At 34.8% G+C, this 17643-nt stretch overlaps 1 protein-coding gene across 2 annotated transcripts in view; it reads left to right on the top strand.

The window, feature by feature from the left end:
* MYOF (myoferlin) overlaps nucleotides 1-17643 on the top strand; it is a gene marked incomplete at its 5' end in the record, with an annotated part of 71604 nt that overhangs the window by 26086 nt on the left and 27875 nt on the right. For both annotated transcript variants that reach the window (XM_082308931.1, XM_082308930.1), the window contains 15 exons: nucleotides 370-485; nucleotides 1719-1845; nucleotides 3141-3244; nucleotides 4448-4516; nucleotides 4635-4678; nucleotides 5126-5208; nucleotides 7451-7489; nucleotides 10055-10179; nucleotides 10665-10781; nucleotides 11148-11325; nucleotides 12169-12293; nucleotides 12816-12922; nucleotides 14091-14283; nucleotides 15313-15468; nucleotides 16531-16662. In XM_082308931.1, coding sequence (XP_082165057.1) covers nucleotides 370-485; nucleotides 1719-1845; nucleotides 3141-3244; nucleotides 4448-4516; nucleotides 4635-4678; nucleotides 5126-5208; nucleotides 7451-7489; nucleotides 10055-10179; nucleotides 10665-10781; nucleotides 11148-11325; nucleotides 12169-12293; nucleotides 12816-12922; nucleotides 14091-14283; nucleotides 15313-15468; nucleotides 16531-16662 — 1715 coding nt within the window. The remainder of the gene's footprint in view (nucleotides 1-369; nucleotides 486-1718; nucleotides 1846-3140; nucleotides 3245-4447; nucleotides 4517-4634; nucleotides 4679-5125; nucleotides 5209-7450; nucleotides 7490-10054; nucleotides 10180-10664; nucleotides 10782-11147; nucleotides 11326-12168; nucleotides 12294-12815; nucleotides 12923-14090; nucleotides 14284-15312; nucleotides 15469-16530; nucleotides 16663-17643) is intronic.

Below are 17643 nucleotides of genomic sequence, written 5' to 3'. Positions count from 1 at the left end.
TTTGAGATTGCTGCTTTAAGTATTAACTAAAAAAAATCCAACAATATAGAACTCCTTTTAGTGGTTTCAAGATGAAGTACAAGCACTTAAAATTTGGATATTAGTTTTGATATCAAAGACCTAAAATGTGAAAAATAATGCAAAAATATTTTATAATTATGACCCTGAATTAGTATGCCACAACATTTTAACACCACTAGATTTCTTGTTATGGATGGCACTATTGAGACCTGTTTAGGACAGAAAAAATTTTTAAAATCATTAGTTTTAGGATAAAGCATGCTTTTGGAACAGTTGGCTTTGATTTTATTTCTGCCATTTTGTAATGGACATTGCTGGGGGCGGGTGGTGGTGTTTGTTTTATTTTAGGCCATGCAGTCATGAGAAAATGGCTTTTGCTGAGTGATCCTGAAGATACAAATTCAGGAGCTAAAGGCTATATGAAAGTCAGCATGTTTGTCCTGGGAACTGGAGATGAGCCACCAGTAAGTTTCATTTAAATGTTTTTCTTCCCCTCTCCACCCCATGGATATTTATTCCTGTCCCCGTGACATTTTTTGAATACTGTATAATTCACTCTGTGAGCAGTATTTAAAAGTAAGACAAGATTTACAAGTTGCTTCAAGGGCATCCAGTACTAAGTGGCTAACTCAAAGCTTATTTTGTTATCCTGTCCAATTAAGCAACCTCTGGACCAGCTCTGGGTATGTTGATCTACCATCTGTAGATACTTCTTCACATCCTGGAAGAAGCAGAGATGTCTTAGCCTCGTGTTGCACGCAAACTAATATGTAATTCTCTTTAGCATAGCTAATCAGGCTGAGCAACATATTGATGCCAGCTCCAGGACTAAGTCAAGAATGTCTCCTCTGCTATGTAATGTAGACAAGCCCATAGAGAAACCTGAGTACCAGAAAGCTCCAAATATTTGCCAGGTGAAAATCAGAGCCATCAATAATTTCAAGTTAGGCACAAGTAATTTGATGCATATGAAAGCAGTAGGTAGTTTTAACAATCCAAAACCTAACTGTCTGCTGTTCTGTCAAGGTAAAACAGGCCTTCTTTTCTGTGTGACTTTTTTCTTACTTGACCATTGTCTGTAGTTTAAGTTCTGCTGTTCTTCCTGCCTGAGATTTTTGCATACTGCTACTCCTTAGTTAAATACAATATGGTCCCCAGAACCATGGAAGATCTCCTTCCTGTTCCATATTAACTCTTCCTTTCTGCTATCCCCGTAATTCTTGAAATCACAAGGATATGTCTTGTTATTTGTGGGGAAATCTTTTATTTCCTACTTATTTTTAAAGGAGGAAGCAGTAAGTTCTGGTAAATTATATCACAGTTGTATGCATTTTCTAACTGCAGTAAGATGCCTTACCACAATATCCATCTTGAGATAGAAGTATGAAAATTGCATGAAGATGGCATTGTATGAGTGCCAAAATCATCATTATCTGATGATGATGATGATTTTAAAAGTATGATTATAATGGGCTCCTGCAATTGAGTAGTTTAGAGATAGAAATGTAAGTAAAATAGTTTAGGTAGAATTAATTTTTGTGGCTTAATAATTTGATAAAATCTCATTCTTTCTAATGAAACTCTGACAACAGTCTTCTATCTGAAGAGGGCACCAGTTTAACTCATCACCTTAATTCTGTACATTACTCTGTCTTTCTTATATACCAGATACTATGTAGCACTGTATCTCCCAACAGGTTGAAAAAAGGGAAAGAGATAATGAAAGCGATGATGTGGAGAGCAATCTGTTATTGCCTGCTGGAATTGCACTTCGATGGGTCACTTTCCTTCTCAAAATCTACCGAGCTGAGGACATTCCGCAAAGTACATAGCTTCTTACTACTTGTCCATTGGTGTATTTGATACTATTAGAAATATTTGTGTTAGCTGTTCAGAAGCATTCCTTGAACATAAAAGGTCTTGAGTGTTTTACATTGTTACTTGAGCCAATAATTCTGTGATGGCTTAAGTAGCCCATTTCAAGTCCTTTGGTAATGCTCAGTAAGTCTACTTAATTCTTGTAATGGATAATTTAATGTATTACCCATTAGATTAGTAATGTTAATCTGGTAGTGGCTAATGTTATTCTGGTAGTGGGAAAGAGTCATCTTCATTAGCCCTTCTCCAGTCGCAGAAGTTACATGCAAGTAACAAACGAACATTCAAGTACAGTTGATCTGCAGATAAGCTGGATGTTCTGTGCATGCCTAGCTCAAGTATACGGTGCATGTGTCATCTTCCCGTTGGATCCCAGTTCCTGCCCACTTAGAGGTTATCAGACAGCTAGTTCCCTGCAGCCCTGTTTTCCAAGGACATTTAGATCCTAGTAGATAAGTAGTACTGCTGATGGCCCCCTGCACCTTCCTTTTCCCAGCAATCCATTAATTCTTCTTCACAGGTGCTCATAGCTGCAGCTATTTTGCAATGGGGGAAAGGCCACAGGACTGCTGAAATCAGTCAGCCATTGCTGTGATGGCCAAGGCAGTCTGTATTGCCAGCAACCTGCTCCTGAGTGGCCACAGGAAATAAGTAACTGGAACTGGCTCTATGCCAGAAAGCTGCATGCGGTTCATGGGCTATAAGTTGAGCATCATAAGCTTAAATGAACAGCCTTGGAGGGCAGGGGAGCTTGTAAGCAGTTTGACCTTAATTTATTTAGCGAGATTTTACTTGTGTCAACCCTATATTGCTGAGAAAAGGCTATTTCTCTCATTATATGCCATATGTGTTTTCTGATAGAATATAGGTGGCTCTTTATCCCTTCTTAGAATAAGTTCTCACCTATATTTGTGACAACAGATGACAATGTCTACAGGTACATGCATAATGTTTTTCAAATACAGCTATGCCTTTAAATTCGGGAGCATATCAGCACTCCTTATGATGTTTCAAAAATTTATGTTCTTGAAATTGCTCCTAAGCTTAAATTCTCCATTTTTACCAGCAACACAGTTCAGAATTTTGTTTATCAGATTAGACTTTACCCTACCTAGATCTGTAAGCTGGTTGATTTCAGTGGGATTGCTATGGGCAATTTATTATTTAGGCTGAATAAATAAATAAAATAAAATAATAATAAAAAAGCATAAACGTTAATTTCTTCTTTGACACCTCTCCAGTGGATGATGCTTTTGCACAGACTGTCAAGGAAATATTTGGAGGAGAAGCAGACAAGAAAAACCTGGTAGATCCATTTGTAGAAGTTTCTTTTGCTGGGAAAAAGGTAATTTAGTAAACACCTGAATCTTTGCATTCTAATTGTAGTCCTGAGAACAGAGTTCGTATGCCAAGATAAATTTTTAAGTTTACTGAAATTATGGAAATAAAAAAGCATTAGCCCTAAAGTTAATTTTGTAAAATGAGGACAAACTACAAGGTACAGCAGAATAGGTGTAAAGCTGATGACTAATAAAAGGAGTGTATGACTAAATGCTAGGAACTGATGCATGCTAGATTGCTTGCGTATGGGTTGTTCCTGATTGCTTTTTGTAACTGATGGTACAGATCTTTCTGGACAGGTTGACAGCATTTGTACATTTTATTAATAATGTGTTCCTTCTGATCTGATCTGAATTCTCTCAGTGCCAGGAGGCACACAAGGCGCGAACATCATTCTTCCACTTCGATCGGTCTGCAGCTGCGTGCTCTGGAGTCCCAAGGGCCACAGTGCAGTCTTCTGTTGGTTTTTTCCTCAAGACATGACCGATCCAGTTCCATCTCCTCCTCCTCACTTCATTACCGATTTTCTCGTTCTCCGAGTTGATGCTCGTCGTTTCTGCAACTTTTTTTTTTTTTTTTTTTCCGGGAGGAGGTAGTTGGCCTCCTGAATGTGTTCCTTAGAATACCAAATTTGAGCTGAAGCACAATTGCACAACCTATATTTGTTGCTGGCCAATCTTTTTTCCTTTTTTTTTTTAAGAAGAAAAATGTCAGTCCTTTATTATGTTATATAGTCAAGTTGCCACGCCCAGTAATGTAGAGGATCTTCAGTAGACATGACTAGCAAACAATATAGGCTCTCCCATAGAATATATTCTTCATCTACTCTAAAATCATAAAGCAAGCTGGAATCAAGTCATTCCTTTGTCTCGTTTCTCTGCTGTGATAAAAGAGATCAGTACTAGTGTGAAATTATACCTGGTGTAAATAGCAAGCTTTTTTCCTGTAGGGTAACTCCAGTCTCAGGTTTAAACAGTGTTTCAAAATTTTCTTTTCTCTCCAATAGTCATTAATGTTGCATATGTAGATTGGTTTAGCAGTATTTACCAATGGAAAAATAAGGGCTTGTTGCAGAATAAACTACTCAGGATTCATCATTAACTACTACCCCTCATCTTGCCAAACAGAATATGATTTATCCTAAATCATAGCTAGTATATGCTTTTTTATCTTTGATGTGCTGTATCGTTGATTTCCTTTTTTGCAGGTTTGCACAAATATAATTGAGAAAAACGCTAATCCAGAGTGGAATCAAATTATTTATCTTCAAATCAAGGTCAGGTTTTTTTTCTTGTTTCTGTAAAAAGCAGCCATCCTTTTGGAACACAGGGCATTAACATTACAGAGATGAAATAAGTAATGGGTTATTCTATTTTAAATGCTTTTTTTTTCAGTTTCCCTCGATGTGTGAGAAAATAAAACTTGCAATTGTTGACTGGTGAGTTATGACTTTTCATCAAAGTACTAGACAAGGTAAATTATATTAAATGAAGCAAAGTCTGGTTCTACAGAAGATGTCAGGTATTTTTACAGTCTATGAGAGTATTTAAGCAAGTGTTCAAGTATCTTCCTTTATGGTTTCTTTACAAGAGACCTGATTAGTGTAACATGGGAGCATTGTTAATTTTGTGTGGTGAGCACTGAGCACAATTGCTATTTAGGGGACAGTGTAAAAGTCAGGTGACTTCTTCATGATACAGCCCACTTTTGTAACTAGCCATTACGATCTGTGTTAGTAAGGTGATATAAAATGTGATATATATTCCAGGGGATATAAAATGTGTGTACGCCATCTTGGAGTATATCTAGTCACTGGTAGCTTGCTTCTGTGTAGAATGACCAGCATTATATTTAAATAAAATCTTTCTTTTTTTTCTTTTTGTAGGGATCGTCTTACAAAAAATGACGTAGTGGGAACAACATATTTAAGTCTCTCAAAAATTGCTTCTTCTGGAGGAGAAGTTGAAGGTAATTGATTGAGCAGTATGTAACTTACTATCTTCTCTTGTGTTATGAGGAACAGAAAAATCAGTGTTCTAAGTATATTTTCCTATAGTTCCTCAATTATGTGTCAACAAGATTACCTGTTCCTGGAGTTTTCAAAACAATGCTCCTAGAAAACATACTGTGGGACTTTTCAAAGTAAAATATTAAAATTTTCATGTCTAGACCACATTATCATGGAAATAGCAGTAACTAATTCAAAAGTCAGTGTTCTGTTATATATAAAGTTAATTAATTAATTAAATTTGTGAGTACTTTCCCAAATTCAGAAAACTACGTGATATCACAGTCTATCGTAAGATATGCAAATTTACTAGACACTTAATAAGACATGTAATTTTAAAACAATCTGGAATCACTGTCTCAGAATCACTACTTCATTGGGCACTAGTAGACAAGACTTCTTTTGCCTCCTTATAAGCGTGTCTGTTCTTTCTCGGGGAGCAGAACCTAAAAGCTGGGAATGTTACTGAGTAGTTTAGCCTACAGGAACCATCTAGAACCATCTGCTCATTTCCGGTATGCTACTAGGCTGCTTTCGGGTACTGGGGGAACTTGGATCAGTCTTTGCTCTGACCAGTAGCTTACCAGAAATGGGCACTGCATCTCATTGCATGAGTGCTCCAAATTACTACTTAGTAACCCTTATTTTCATAGCTTCAATGAATGAAGATTTTACTTGCAATGCTGTGATCGCAGAAAATTAACTTAGGTGCTTCAATCAGTATAGGTGACTGGATATGTAATTTCATAAAAACTAAAAATCAAAACTGATTAACTGCCATAAAACAAATTTAGTTAGGCAGGATATGAAGTTCCTAACGTGTTGTCCCCATTGGACAATACCTTTGTAATAAAACTCTTCTTTACAATATTATAAGAAACATTTTTTGTGCCAAGATTTTGGGAAATATAAAAAAAAATCCCGTTACATTTATGTTCTGATACAATGTTGTGATTATTGATTATTTCTTTGTGATCTATATCTATAATCTCCTCTTCATTTTGTAGCAAGATCTTCCATACAATTGAGCCAGCTCCATGACAAGGATTCTGTGTTAATTTGCCAAAAAAAATGTTTTGTCTTTTTAATGAACATAGTATGGCATATTAGTTGTCCACAGAGAATTGTAAAGTTCATGGCTAAACGGGCTTAACATTTATTTATCTATTGATACTAGGTTGAAGGACACTGGCTCAAAACCATTTCCACCATTGCCACAATGAGAATCTAAATTACTAACTTTTCTGTTGTGTTTGTGAAATCTATATGATAAGTACTTGTCTGGGACAGACCAGTTTGTCCTTAAGTTGGTAGCTATGTCAGGAGTTTAAAAACAGAATTAGTGGCTGCAATCCTGTAGTGACTTGAGCCAAGTATTTATCTTATCAGATGGAACTGCATTTTCAGTCATGTAACTTCAAGCTTATAAGCCAGTCCTCTTAGAAGTACTGCTGTTGAAGTAAGACTTTGTGCAAACATTCTTTTCATATATCCCAGACACAACCAGAGGCAAAAGAAAGGGTTACAGAAAAAGGCAATGGGAAATCAACGACAGAAGGGCTGGGCTGTTGGGGAAAATTCAGCCCTGGAGAGATCACTTGTACTACCCACATAAGTGTGTAACTTGAACTGCTGCTGAGTCACAGCTCGTTTATACTTCAAACCGAGGCACTTAGTAACTGGGAAAATCTTATTTGGATTCTCTCTCTACTGAGGTACTGACATTGGAGTAGCCATTTCCATGTAAACTCGCAGATTATCTTCCCTTGAGGTCAACGCCATGCCTGAAGCCTGTTCTGTCTTCTAAAGGATTGGGAAACTGAACTAGTCTCTGGTCTTCAGTAAATGAAGATATCCTAATGGGCCTGGAAATGCAGTGGTTTTCTTAAACGTCCTTAGGATTTTAAAATAATTTTTAAAATAAAATTTTATTTTGTTGGAAGGAGAACTATACAAAGCTGAAACAGAAGCATCAAAGCAGTATATTTTGTCAGCTACATGCTGGTTTTTTTTTTCTTTGGCATTTGTACATGTAGAGTAATACCTTCATATTTTAATCAAGAAGCAAAATTCTAGCCCACATGAACTTTATTTTTTCTCAGGTCTTCAACTTTATTTTAAAAGCAGATTGCTTTGAGATGTATTTGTTTTTAAAATGCTATTGTCACTTGTCATATAACTTCTTCTCTTTTTGTAATATAGAATTTTCATCTTCGGGAACAGGGGCTTCATCATATGAAGGTTTATATCTTCGTCTGTTACTGATTTTGCTTTCCATTGCCCAAACTGAGAAGTATTACCCAAGAAAACCCATCATCTTAAAAAATATTTTTTAATAATTACTTGTCTAAAAGACTTCACCATTATGATCAAAGAGTATCAAACATAACTAACTGTATACAACAGTTTTGGCACTGGAACTGGTTTGAAAATGTTTCTGTTTGGCTGGTGCTTCAAGCTGTATTTTAGAGTTGAGCATGCAGTTGCTTCAATTATAAAGTTCTTAGTCTAACAATGGCTTGCAATTTTTAACTTAGCTATGAGATCGCAACTATATTTGCAGCTGCAGAGCCCTGCAGAAGTAAATTACTGCCCAAAATAGTTAGTGGCTGTTTTGCTTATGCCTAGCTAGCTATATAAATAAAGTCTGAAAAATGAAATCCGATTCTGTTAAAACCTGGAGAGATGGCTTTTTACATAACTGTTGAGGTTGACATCCAGTTTTGAAAGACTTTGTGGTAAATATTTATATAGTGAGAAATAAATACAGTTGGCATGCAGTTGAAACGTAACAAACATTCATCCACACAAATACTTCGTTTACTATCTTTCTTCCTTAATAAAGTAATATTAAGTTAAAGGTTGAAATAATTTTTTGGAATCACTTTCTGTAATATGTGATCATCAGCCTCCTAAATGTAAACAATTGCATTTTAAATGTAAACAAATACAAAAATATTATTTTTATTTGAGGTTTGGAAGGAGGTTTTTTGTTTGTTGTTTTGTTTTAAAATTTATATTCTGTTTAATTCATTGGCATCAGTAAGTAGTGAATGTATTAACACAGATCTGTACCTTAAATCTAGTCATATTGAGATCTGATGTGAGCAGTTCAGTGTTAGAATTTTTAAAAAATTCGATGGTATTCCAACAAGAATCTGAATTCTTTTTCATTCAAATTTCGATCTGTTTCTGATTCAGATGTAAGGATGTGAAGGTATATAAATGCAAAATAGAGAACTGCAAATCTTTATTTTATATTTTGCAGATTTTATGTGATGTGTTGACAGGAAATTATATCAAGATGTCACATTCATTTTAATTATCCATTTCTGTCACTCAGTAGTCACAGTGGCAAAGTCATACAAGGTGTAGTCTTTTATTTTCACTTTCTTATCTCAGCCATCCTTTCCTGTGATAAATGGATCCTTCTTTGTGCTGCAGGTCACTCTAAGTGATATCTGTTGCAAGCCTGAGAACCCGATTCTCATCTTTTTTTATACCAGGATCATTTGTTCAAACACAAAAGCTAGGATACAAGAAGGAAAAGAATATAACATCTTTCCTGTTCACTCAAAACTATGTAGTGTTTTTCTGCATGTGTGTTGCTTACCTTGTTCTAATTCTCTCTCCGCTACTCATCAAATTTATCAATCTATAGCCTTGGCACGTGTTTGATGATTGTTAGTGAAAGAACAATTAACTCGCTTAAGTATAGATTTTAATTGGCTCTAAAAAGAGCTTTTTAGAATCTCATTAATCTAATAAATTTGCAAGGCATGAATGCAAACCCAAAAGATAACAATAGTAAGACAACTAAGGCTTCCCTACATAAATATTTTTCTGCTAAAAACCAGAACACTGTTATACAAATACAAATACAAAGTTATGACAGTAAGTGTTAGCACTGGGAATACCTTTTCAAGTTCTTAGATATCTTAAATATCTGAAAATAAACAATAGCTTTGGTGTGCAGTTTCCTAGCTTAGCTATTAGAACTCACAAAAATATCTAAATCCTGATTGATTTTTTTTTTTTTAGCTAGATTAAGACATTGGGAAATTTTAATTTGTTAGTCATGGAATAAGAATAGTATACAAATTAAAGTTTATTGTCATTGGAAATAACTGAGAATTAACTGAGTTTGCAGACTTTCAGTCCTGTATGCATTTTATCTTACTGAAAAGGGAGTTTGTGAGAAATAATGCACTGTAGCAGTTATGATTAGAGTTTGCAGTAGTCTGTTTTACACTGAAATATAACCACAGAAAAATTATAGTAAAAATTAGAACAGTAGGATTAACTATGCTAAACAGTGGGGGTTTTTTCCGCTACAGTGTGCATCTTTTTTGTAGTTGTTTAGCTAGAACAATGGCCTATGCATTTAAATAATTGCAAATGTTGTTTTACTCAGTTTCATATATTTCTAGAAAATACAGATTTTATGTTAACAGAAAATAAAATTTTCTGTTAACGTAAGAGTGTATTACTCTTTCACATAAATGAAAACCTGGTATTTGGAGTGGGGCAGAAGTTCTGTTTATTCTGTGATTTTTTTACTGCATGAAGTAGAATCTAGTAAGTATCGTACAATGAAGGAGGAGGTTACGAACAAGTAGTCACTGGTATAATTACTTTAAATTCATATAGTATACCCAGAGAATAAAGTGTTCTTACTTTACTAATAACTAATAACTAATTAATAAATATCTAACATTTGTTCTACTAGGTTTGATAGTAATATTAATTGTTTTTCTGGCTCTGAATGATAATTAACAAAGATATAATGGTAATGTTTTCTGTTAGTAAACTCAGGAGAAACTGAAGTTGGCTTTTTACCAACTTTTGGGCCTTGTTACCTAAACTTTTATGGAAGTCCAAGAGAATACACTGGATTCCCAGACCCATACGATGAATTGAACTTTGGAAAGGTCAGTTTCTTTATTCATTGTTTTTAAGAAAAGGATTAACCCCAATTGTTTCTAGTGAATTTAATGGGGGTTTTTTTGTTTCACATTACGCTCCCTTTGGTGTTTCTTTTTGAATAATATTTTATATTTATGATTAATAAGGAAGTATGACAGTATTTTCCATTTTTATCTGGTTTTGTTTTAAAGGTGGTTTTGTTTTAAAGGTGTTTTTGAAGGAGCAGCAGTGGTTTTGATGATTTTCACTATCTGAATCTCTGCATGAATTTGTATTTCTTATTTCCTTGTTTTCGTAAATATATATTTTTCACTTCTAGCATTAATTAAAGCCAACTGCTTTATTTCATTTGTTCATATATGTGCATCCATGCCTTTGCAGAAGTTTTGAGAACACTTCAGTGTAGCCAGAATCATGTACAGCTAAAGAAAGAGTATGCTACTTTAGTAAAAATATATAAAATTGGATTCAATGTGTGATTATGTTACAGGGAGAAGGAGTTGCTTATAGAGGGAGAATTCTTGTTGAACTATCTACAATACTTGAAAGCAAACCTGATAATAAAAAGTTAGAGATGATTCCTAATGATGACTTACTGGTTGTTGAGGTAAATCCTTGTTTTGTTGTCAATATTGATAATGGAGATGTGCCTCAGCTGGTTATTTTTGGGGAATGATCTAACTTACTAAAATTGAAACAATTGAGTTGAATCTCAGAATTAAGAGAGGTGGTTATCGATGGTGTGGCTACAAAAATGTCATACCTTCATAGCATGAAATGTTGATTTGAAACATGTTTATAATCTCAAATACAGTAATTTATTATACACACATTATATCTTTTTGGTTGCTTCTCAGAACCTAGTAAAAATATTTAAATTGTTATTTCCATTAAGGAAACTGCTATTGTTTTCTATAGTTGTGGATCCTGTTTTACAAATACTGAAATACAACTAAAAAGGTTCTTCTTGTAGAAATACCAGCGCAGACGAAAGTTCTGCTTGGCTGCTGTGTTTCATTCTGCTACCATGCTGCAAGACACTGGTGAGCCTATCCAGTTTGAAGTTAGCATTGGTAACTATGGCAACAAGTTTGATACCACCTGTAAACCTTTGGCATCAACAACTCAGTACAGTCGTGCTGTTTTTGATGGTAAGGATGCTGCTGGTATGAGGATAAAATCATGTAAAATTCTCTTTTCGAGGTGCTTTTACATCTTTGGAATGACAGCCCTAACTGCACTATAAACTTATTGAAAATGTGACAGAAAAGAACGTGTGGCTCTTCATAGCTTTTGAGATGAAGTTAAATTTATGGAATACATGCTGCAAAGCCTGCTGAGGTTATTAAAGAAATTTGCACAGAATTCAGTGAAATCTTTTGACCGTGTACTAGATGTGCACAGGAAAATTGGCAAGAAAAAAAATCACATTATTTTACAGGTATCTGAAAACTAGGGAATAGATAGGGGAAATACCCTTTGAACATTCTGATTTAGAATACAATAAAAACATGTTTTTAAACCAGGTATCTGGCAGCCTAGAAGAAACCAACCTAGCTAGATTACAGGAAAATATATTTTGGCTATAACTTTTTTTATTAACTGTAAACAGTAGGAGTTATTTTTTTCTATGTATTAAATGAAGTAATCAGGTTTACTCTGGAAAATAATTATTTGAATATTTTATTTCAGGATACACTTATATTAATGTGCTATCTACATTGGTAAATTATGGGAAAGAATAATGAACACGTTAAAGAGATAATTTATTGAAAAAAATCCATTGGATTTTGAAACAGTTTGAAGTAAAAGTTTACCATCCAACAGATGCTACAGTGGCTGAAAAATACAAATCCTTTGATAAGTTTGGACTAGCTTGTACATTATTAATGAACTGTAGTGCATAAATGAAATAAATATAGCAACTTGTGCAGTGTACAGTATGTATTCCTGCCATAAATTCTAACTCTTAACATACAAATGTTTCACACCAGGTAATTATTATTACTACTTGCCATGGGCAAACACGAAGCCAGTTGTAACGCTGACTTCTTTTTGGGAGGACATAAGTCATAGATTAGACCCTGTGAATGTAATCCTTACCATGGCTGAAAGACTGGTAAGACACTTAAGATCTTTCTTTTGCTGATATGCTTTTCATTTTTACTTTTTTTCATTTAGAGGTGTAATCAAAACATGACATTTTGAGCAAATTATGGAACGGTTTTCTGACACTTTTCCCTCCTTTTTTTCTATTCAAAATTAAACATAGCTCAGTGTAACAAATGGCACTGCTAATTGTAGGTCTGTATTCTGGCAAAGCCCACCACAATCCTGCTTGAATCTTCAGGGAATTCCCACAGGAAGGAAGAGTCCTTGGTGTTGGTTAAGGGCATGTTAAGTCTGTTGAACTGTTATTTGCTTTGGAAGTTAGGTGCAATATCATGTATTGTTAAATACAGTGAGAAAGAACATAGGAATAGTCCTGTTAAAAATGAATCAAGTTTGAATATCTTTTTATTTTATATTGATTTGGGCTTTATACATACAAATAAATAGGATTAAAGTCTTGAAACTCATATTGACCATAAACCACAATGGAAGTTTATAAGTGTAAATCCTTTTCTTTTAAATTCCTCAGCAATCCAACTTAGCCACCTTAAAATCAGGAATGCAGGCTAAAATTTCTGAAAACCTATTAGCTGAGATGTGGTTGAAGCTGATTGATGAACTTACAGAAGATATAAGGTAAAAGTACCTTTTTTATCTCTTATGTTATCATTCTAGGCTTGCTCAGAATCTTTTCTATGGCCTTTACTAAGTCAGAAAACAAATTCTAAGGACTATAAAACTGATTACCCCTATGAATTGACCTGAGAACTGGAATTCCAAAAGTCTCTGAAACTAGTAAAACAGCATGGATATTGCCAATGAAGTCACCCATCTAGTTTTGTAATTCTCCTTTATCTTCGTCACTGACAGTAATAAAACAGCATATCTTGAAAAAAATCTAAGGCAGGACTATTCTGAAAATGTGAAATTGTGGATTTCTGTTGCCTTTCTACCATCTTGCCTTCTTTAGAATTCCTCACGTACCTTTTGTTTACCCATGTTTCAATGTTATTTCTGACACTGAAGAGGGAGGAAATCCCGTGATTTACTGGTAAGCTCAGAGAAGAGTTGGTCTTTTCAAACTTGGCAGTGTCTTTGGAAGTTTTTTTTTTTAAAGTATCGTATTAAAGACCTCTTAATGAGCTCTGTTAAAGGGATATAGTCATTGGTCTTTGAAAATCTGCCTTTTCCTCAAACCTCCACCAACTCAAAAAACCTCATTTTTCCTGGGCTCTACTGTGATGCTATAGGATTTCTTGGTTCCATTGAATAGTTACTCTGCCCTCTGGTGACTCAGAAGTTCTGTGTCATGGATTTCTTTTAGAGTTCTTTGATGTTTTCATGCCAGAGGGTTAGAAAACTCTAGTCATAGACACAAGCCATATTTGTGTATTGAGTTTCTGAGAATTTACAGTTTCCAGTGAAGGAAAGGAACCTAATCTTGGTCTGAAGGCACTGATTTAATCTTAGAGATGTACATTATGAGACAATAATTTTCTAATTTGAATGTATAGGGAAATGGATTTTGCTTGGTTTGGTTAGCAGCAATTACATTATAGCATAGACCTCAAGCTATTCTATGTTGGTGCTTGTTATGTAAGCACAGCATTTCCCTTGCTTACTGTAAACACTTTGTTAGGTGGAAATCTCTGCAGAAATAGATGCTATAGCACTATTCCGGTGGTTTTCAGTCAAAGGGAATAATAGCACTCAATCTGTTGCCACTATATGCATGTCTGCATTTAGTGCATGGCTAAATAAAATCCACTTAGATTATTAACCATAATAAAAATTCTCTTTTCAGTAAACCATTTCCCCTCATAGAAGGCAAATCTAATATTACAGTCCTTGACACTCAGATAGAAAAACTGCGCCTCAAGTCTCTCAAACAGATTGGAGAAGCAGCAGCAAGGATGAGAAATGAAGCTACTGATGTGAAAGCCACTCTGACAGAAATTGAGGATTGGTTGGATAAATTACTGCAACTGAGTGAAGAGGTTAGTACTACACAATACCAGTGATTCAGTTAGTTTAGAAATAGCTGTCCAACACAAACTGGTGTCATGTTCCCTGCTGATCAAGCAATATCCACTCTCCTTAGAATAGTAACTTTAGATGCTGTGAAAGTAAACATGTTCCCCTGTGTAATTAGGATTTATTTAAATATAATGTTCTAGTGTGTTAGCTGTCTTCACTGAGCATGTGTGTTGGGAAATAACCACTCTGTAGAACAGACTCTATTCTGTTTAAAGTGACAGTATTTTGTCCTTTCCTTTCTTCCAGAATTGCAGGTCACATTGCTGGTTCAGGGATTGCAGGATATATGTTGTACTTCTGCAGCTTGTTAGCCGTAGTAATCAACTTCTAACAGAGTTAAATCTGTGTTTTTTAAATTTTCAGCAACATCTTAACTTTTCATCTCTGTTATCTCATAATTGGTTTTCACAACATTGTAGAAAGGTTTTATTTTTTCTTTGTCACTTCTGCTTTGAAAAGTTACTGGTTTAAAAAAAAACGAGCAGTTAATTTGGCAGACTTGCAGCTAACATACAAAGGTGTGCACAAAGCTGCAAAAAAATAGTAGGCTGTTTCTGTCTTCTGCTAAAAGTCTTATGATGATCTACCCTTAACGTGGAAGCATTACAAGCACTTAAATATGTAGCAGGTCAATCCAAAGCATTAGCATTTGAGATCAGTCACTATAGTCGCCATAAAGTAACTGAGATACAAAATGTCTCTAGAAAAATTTGCAAAAGATATAGGAACTGTTTTTTTTAATAAAACTTACTCGCTTTCCAACAATCTCAATGGTATTTTTAATGATTGTTTCAAAACTATATATTGCATTACTTGCAAAATAAAACAATTTCCACTATTTATCATAAATTCATGTTAATTATTGATTCTAAGTGATAAATCCTTTGACGTAAATCCTAATTTATGTTTCTGTTGTCTAAGCATTAGATTAGTTTAACATTCTGTTAATTACCATTCTTAACTTTCTTTTCCCCACAAATAACCCACAGCCACAAAACAGTATGCCTGATGTAATCATATGGATGATCCGAGGGGAGAAAAGACTGGCTTATGCTCGTGTTCCCGCACACCAAGTGCTGTATTCCACAACGAGCCCCGAATCATCTGGTAAATATTGTGGAAAGACCCAAACAGTCTTCCTAAAGGTACTTTTTTTTCTTTCCCCTTAAAAAATAATTAACTCTGACTTGCTAAATTGTGATGCCTTCTAACATGAGCATGAAACATGCAAACAAACTATGAACAACGAAGTGTCAAAACTCAGGACAGATTAAAAGCCAAATGCATATACTTTCTTCAAAATATCACAGAAATTGTAATGTAAAGTTCATCATAAGCCAGTTAGAACCAGCATCAGCCCCAAACTCTGAGGCTTTTCTGAAAGAGCTCAAAATTGTGATAGGACTTTTAAAGTGTTAATGGGGGTTGATGTTTTGGGGTTGGAAATGAATGGAGGCTTTCAAAGGGAATTATTAGTGTAAGGCAGAGAAGTTCCAAAAACCTATTCAAAGTTTTGGATGGTTCTCTGGAAGTAATATAGAGTGTGTCTACACCCAGAAGTTCCCTAGTATCTCTCTCTGCATTGAGTCTTACTCTTGAATAGGAATGCCTTTCTGCATTTAAGTTTATATTGTCTTTAATTGGAATAAACTTAACCAGAAGAAAGGCAATCTGGCTGTAGAACGTTTACAGAGCATTTACATGTAGAGCATTTACAGAGTTTGTCCATGTGCTAGTAGTTATATTGATTAATGCTTCAATGCAGATAAGCCTATGTCTTCATGTTTTTATGCAAGCCCCCTTATCATGCATGTTGTGATGCATTGCTTCTATATTTAGTGAACCGTTCTGAATAACCTCTGCATTTCCAGAGCCTCCTTATGAGAAACACTAACATCAACATTGAAGTTTTAAGTTGTTGTTATAATTAAAAACTCATCGCTGGATGAACTTGGGAGAGAATATACAGGAACAAGGATGATACTACTGTTACTGTGTTTGGTTTTTATATGCCCTAGGCAGGTACCATTTAAGGAATGTTTCCTTCCTGAACTAGTTATTATTGGCTTTTGAGGAAATGCAGTACAGGAAAAGATAAATAAATAATGTATTATTACTTAGATCTCTATGTTATTGTATATATTTTACTGAAAGCTACAATACCTGCATAACATAACAAAGAATAACTTTTTTTGTTCGTGTGCCAGTACCCACAGGACAAGACGAAAGACGTCAAAATGCCTGTGGAGTTGCGAATTAACATTTGGCTTGGGCTCAGTGCAGTTGAAAAGAAGTTTAATAGCTTTGCAGAGGGAACGTTCAGTGTTTTTGCAGAAATGGTATGTCCATCATTGCTTTCTTACTTTAAACTTGGACCTGAGTGTTAGGAATTCAATTAAATTGGAGCCCTTTTGAATTTTTTTTTTTTTTTGCATGCTGGGCAGAAAGGGAGAGTAGTATTTATTATACTGAAACAAGTAGACCCCATTCAAGGCAATTAACGATCAAGTCCATTGTGCCTACCAGACAAACTTCAGCAGACCAGATTCTGAACTGGTTAATCGGGTAAAAATCTGGTTAACTCCAGTGATTTCAAAGACATTTATTTTAGATTTTTATCAGTGTAATTAAGATTGGGATCTAGACCATTATGTTTTGACATGTGAATAACCCTTTTATTTTAATTGCTGCTTCACTTCTACAAATGATACTTGGATACAAGTGGTTTTGCTTAATAATGGTTCTTTCGTAGCAGTAGAAAATTTACTGTTACAGGAAAAACTGGTCAAAACCAGTAGATTTTGCTGACAAAAGGCCATAATATGATAACATGTCAATGGTAAGAGTTGACAAATTTGAAATAAACATGCTTGAAATAGTCCCACAGCATATAATAGAGATTTTGAATGATAATGGTGACTGGCAGGTGTCTTTTATATGCCCCATCACCTGATAGTGCATATAATCCAGTATCAGTATAATAGCTAATGAAACAATACATTTTTACAGAGGCTTGTGTCACCATTGCACCTATACTTAAATATTTAGTAGTGCTGTAGTAAGTCACTTAAAATAGTCAATGGATGTTCAAAGCCATTATTTAAATATAGAGTTTAAGAGGCTATTGAATATCTCATTTTTGCTCTTCACACAGCAATCCAACATTTTTACAGGAATAAGAGCAGAAAACTCAGGACCATCATAAACTACAAATAATTCCATTAGCATAAAGGAAAATATACTATATAAACTCGGCTGGCATCAGAATCATGCCCCTGGTAGCTTCCATGATAAGACTATAATTCAGTTTTACATGTTAC

Source organism: Platalea leucorodia (assembly GCF_965183815.1).
Source record: "Platalea leucorodia genome assembly, chromosome: 4".
NCBI classification, from domain to species: domain Eukaryota; kingdom Metazoa; phylum Chordata; class Aves; order Pelecaniformes; family Threskiornithidae; genus Platalea; species Platalea leucorodia.
This window is presented reverse-complemented; position numbering and strand designations above follow the sequence as displayed.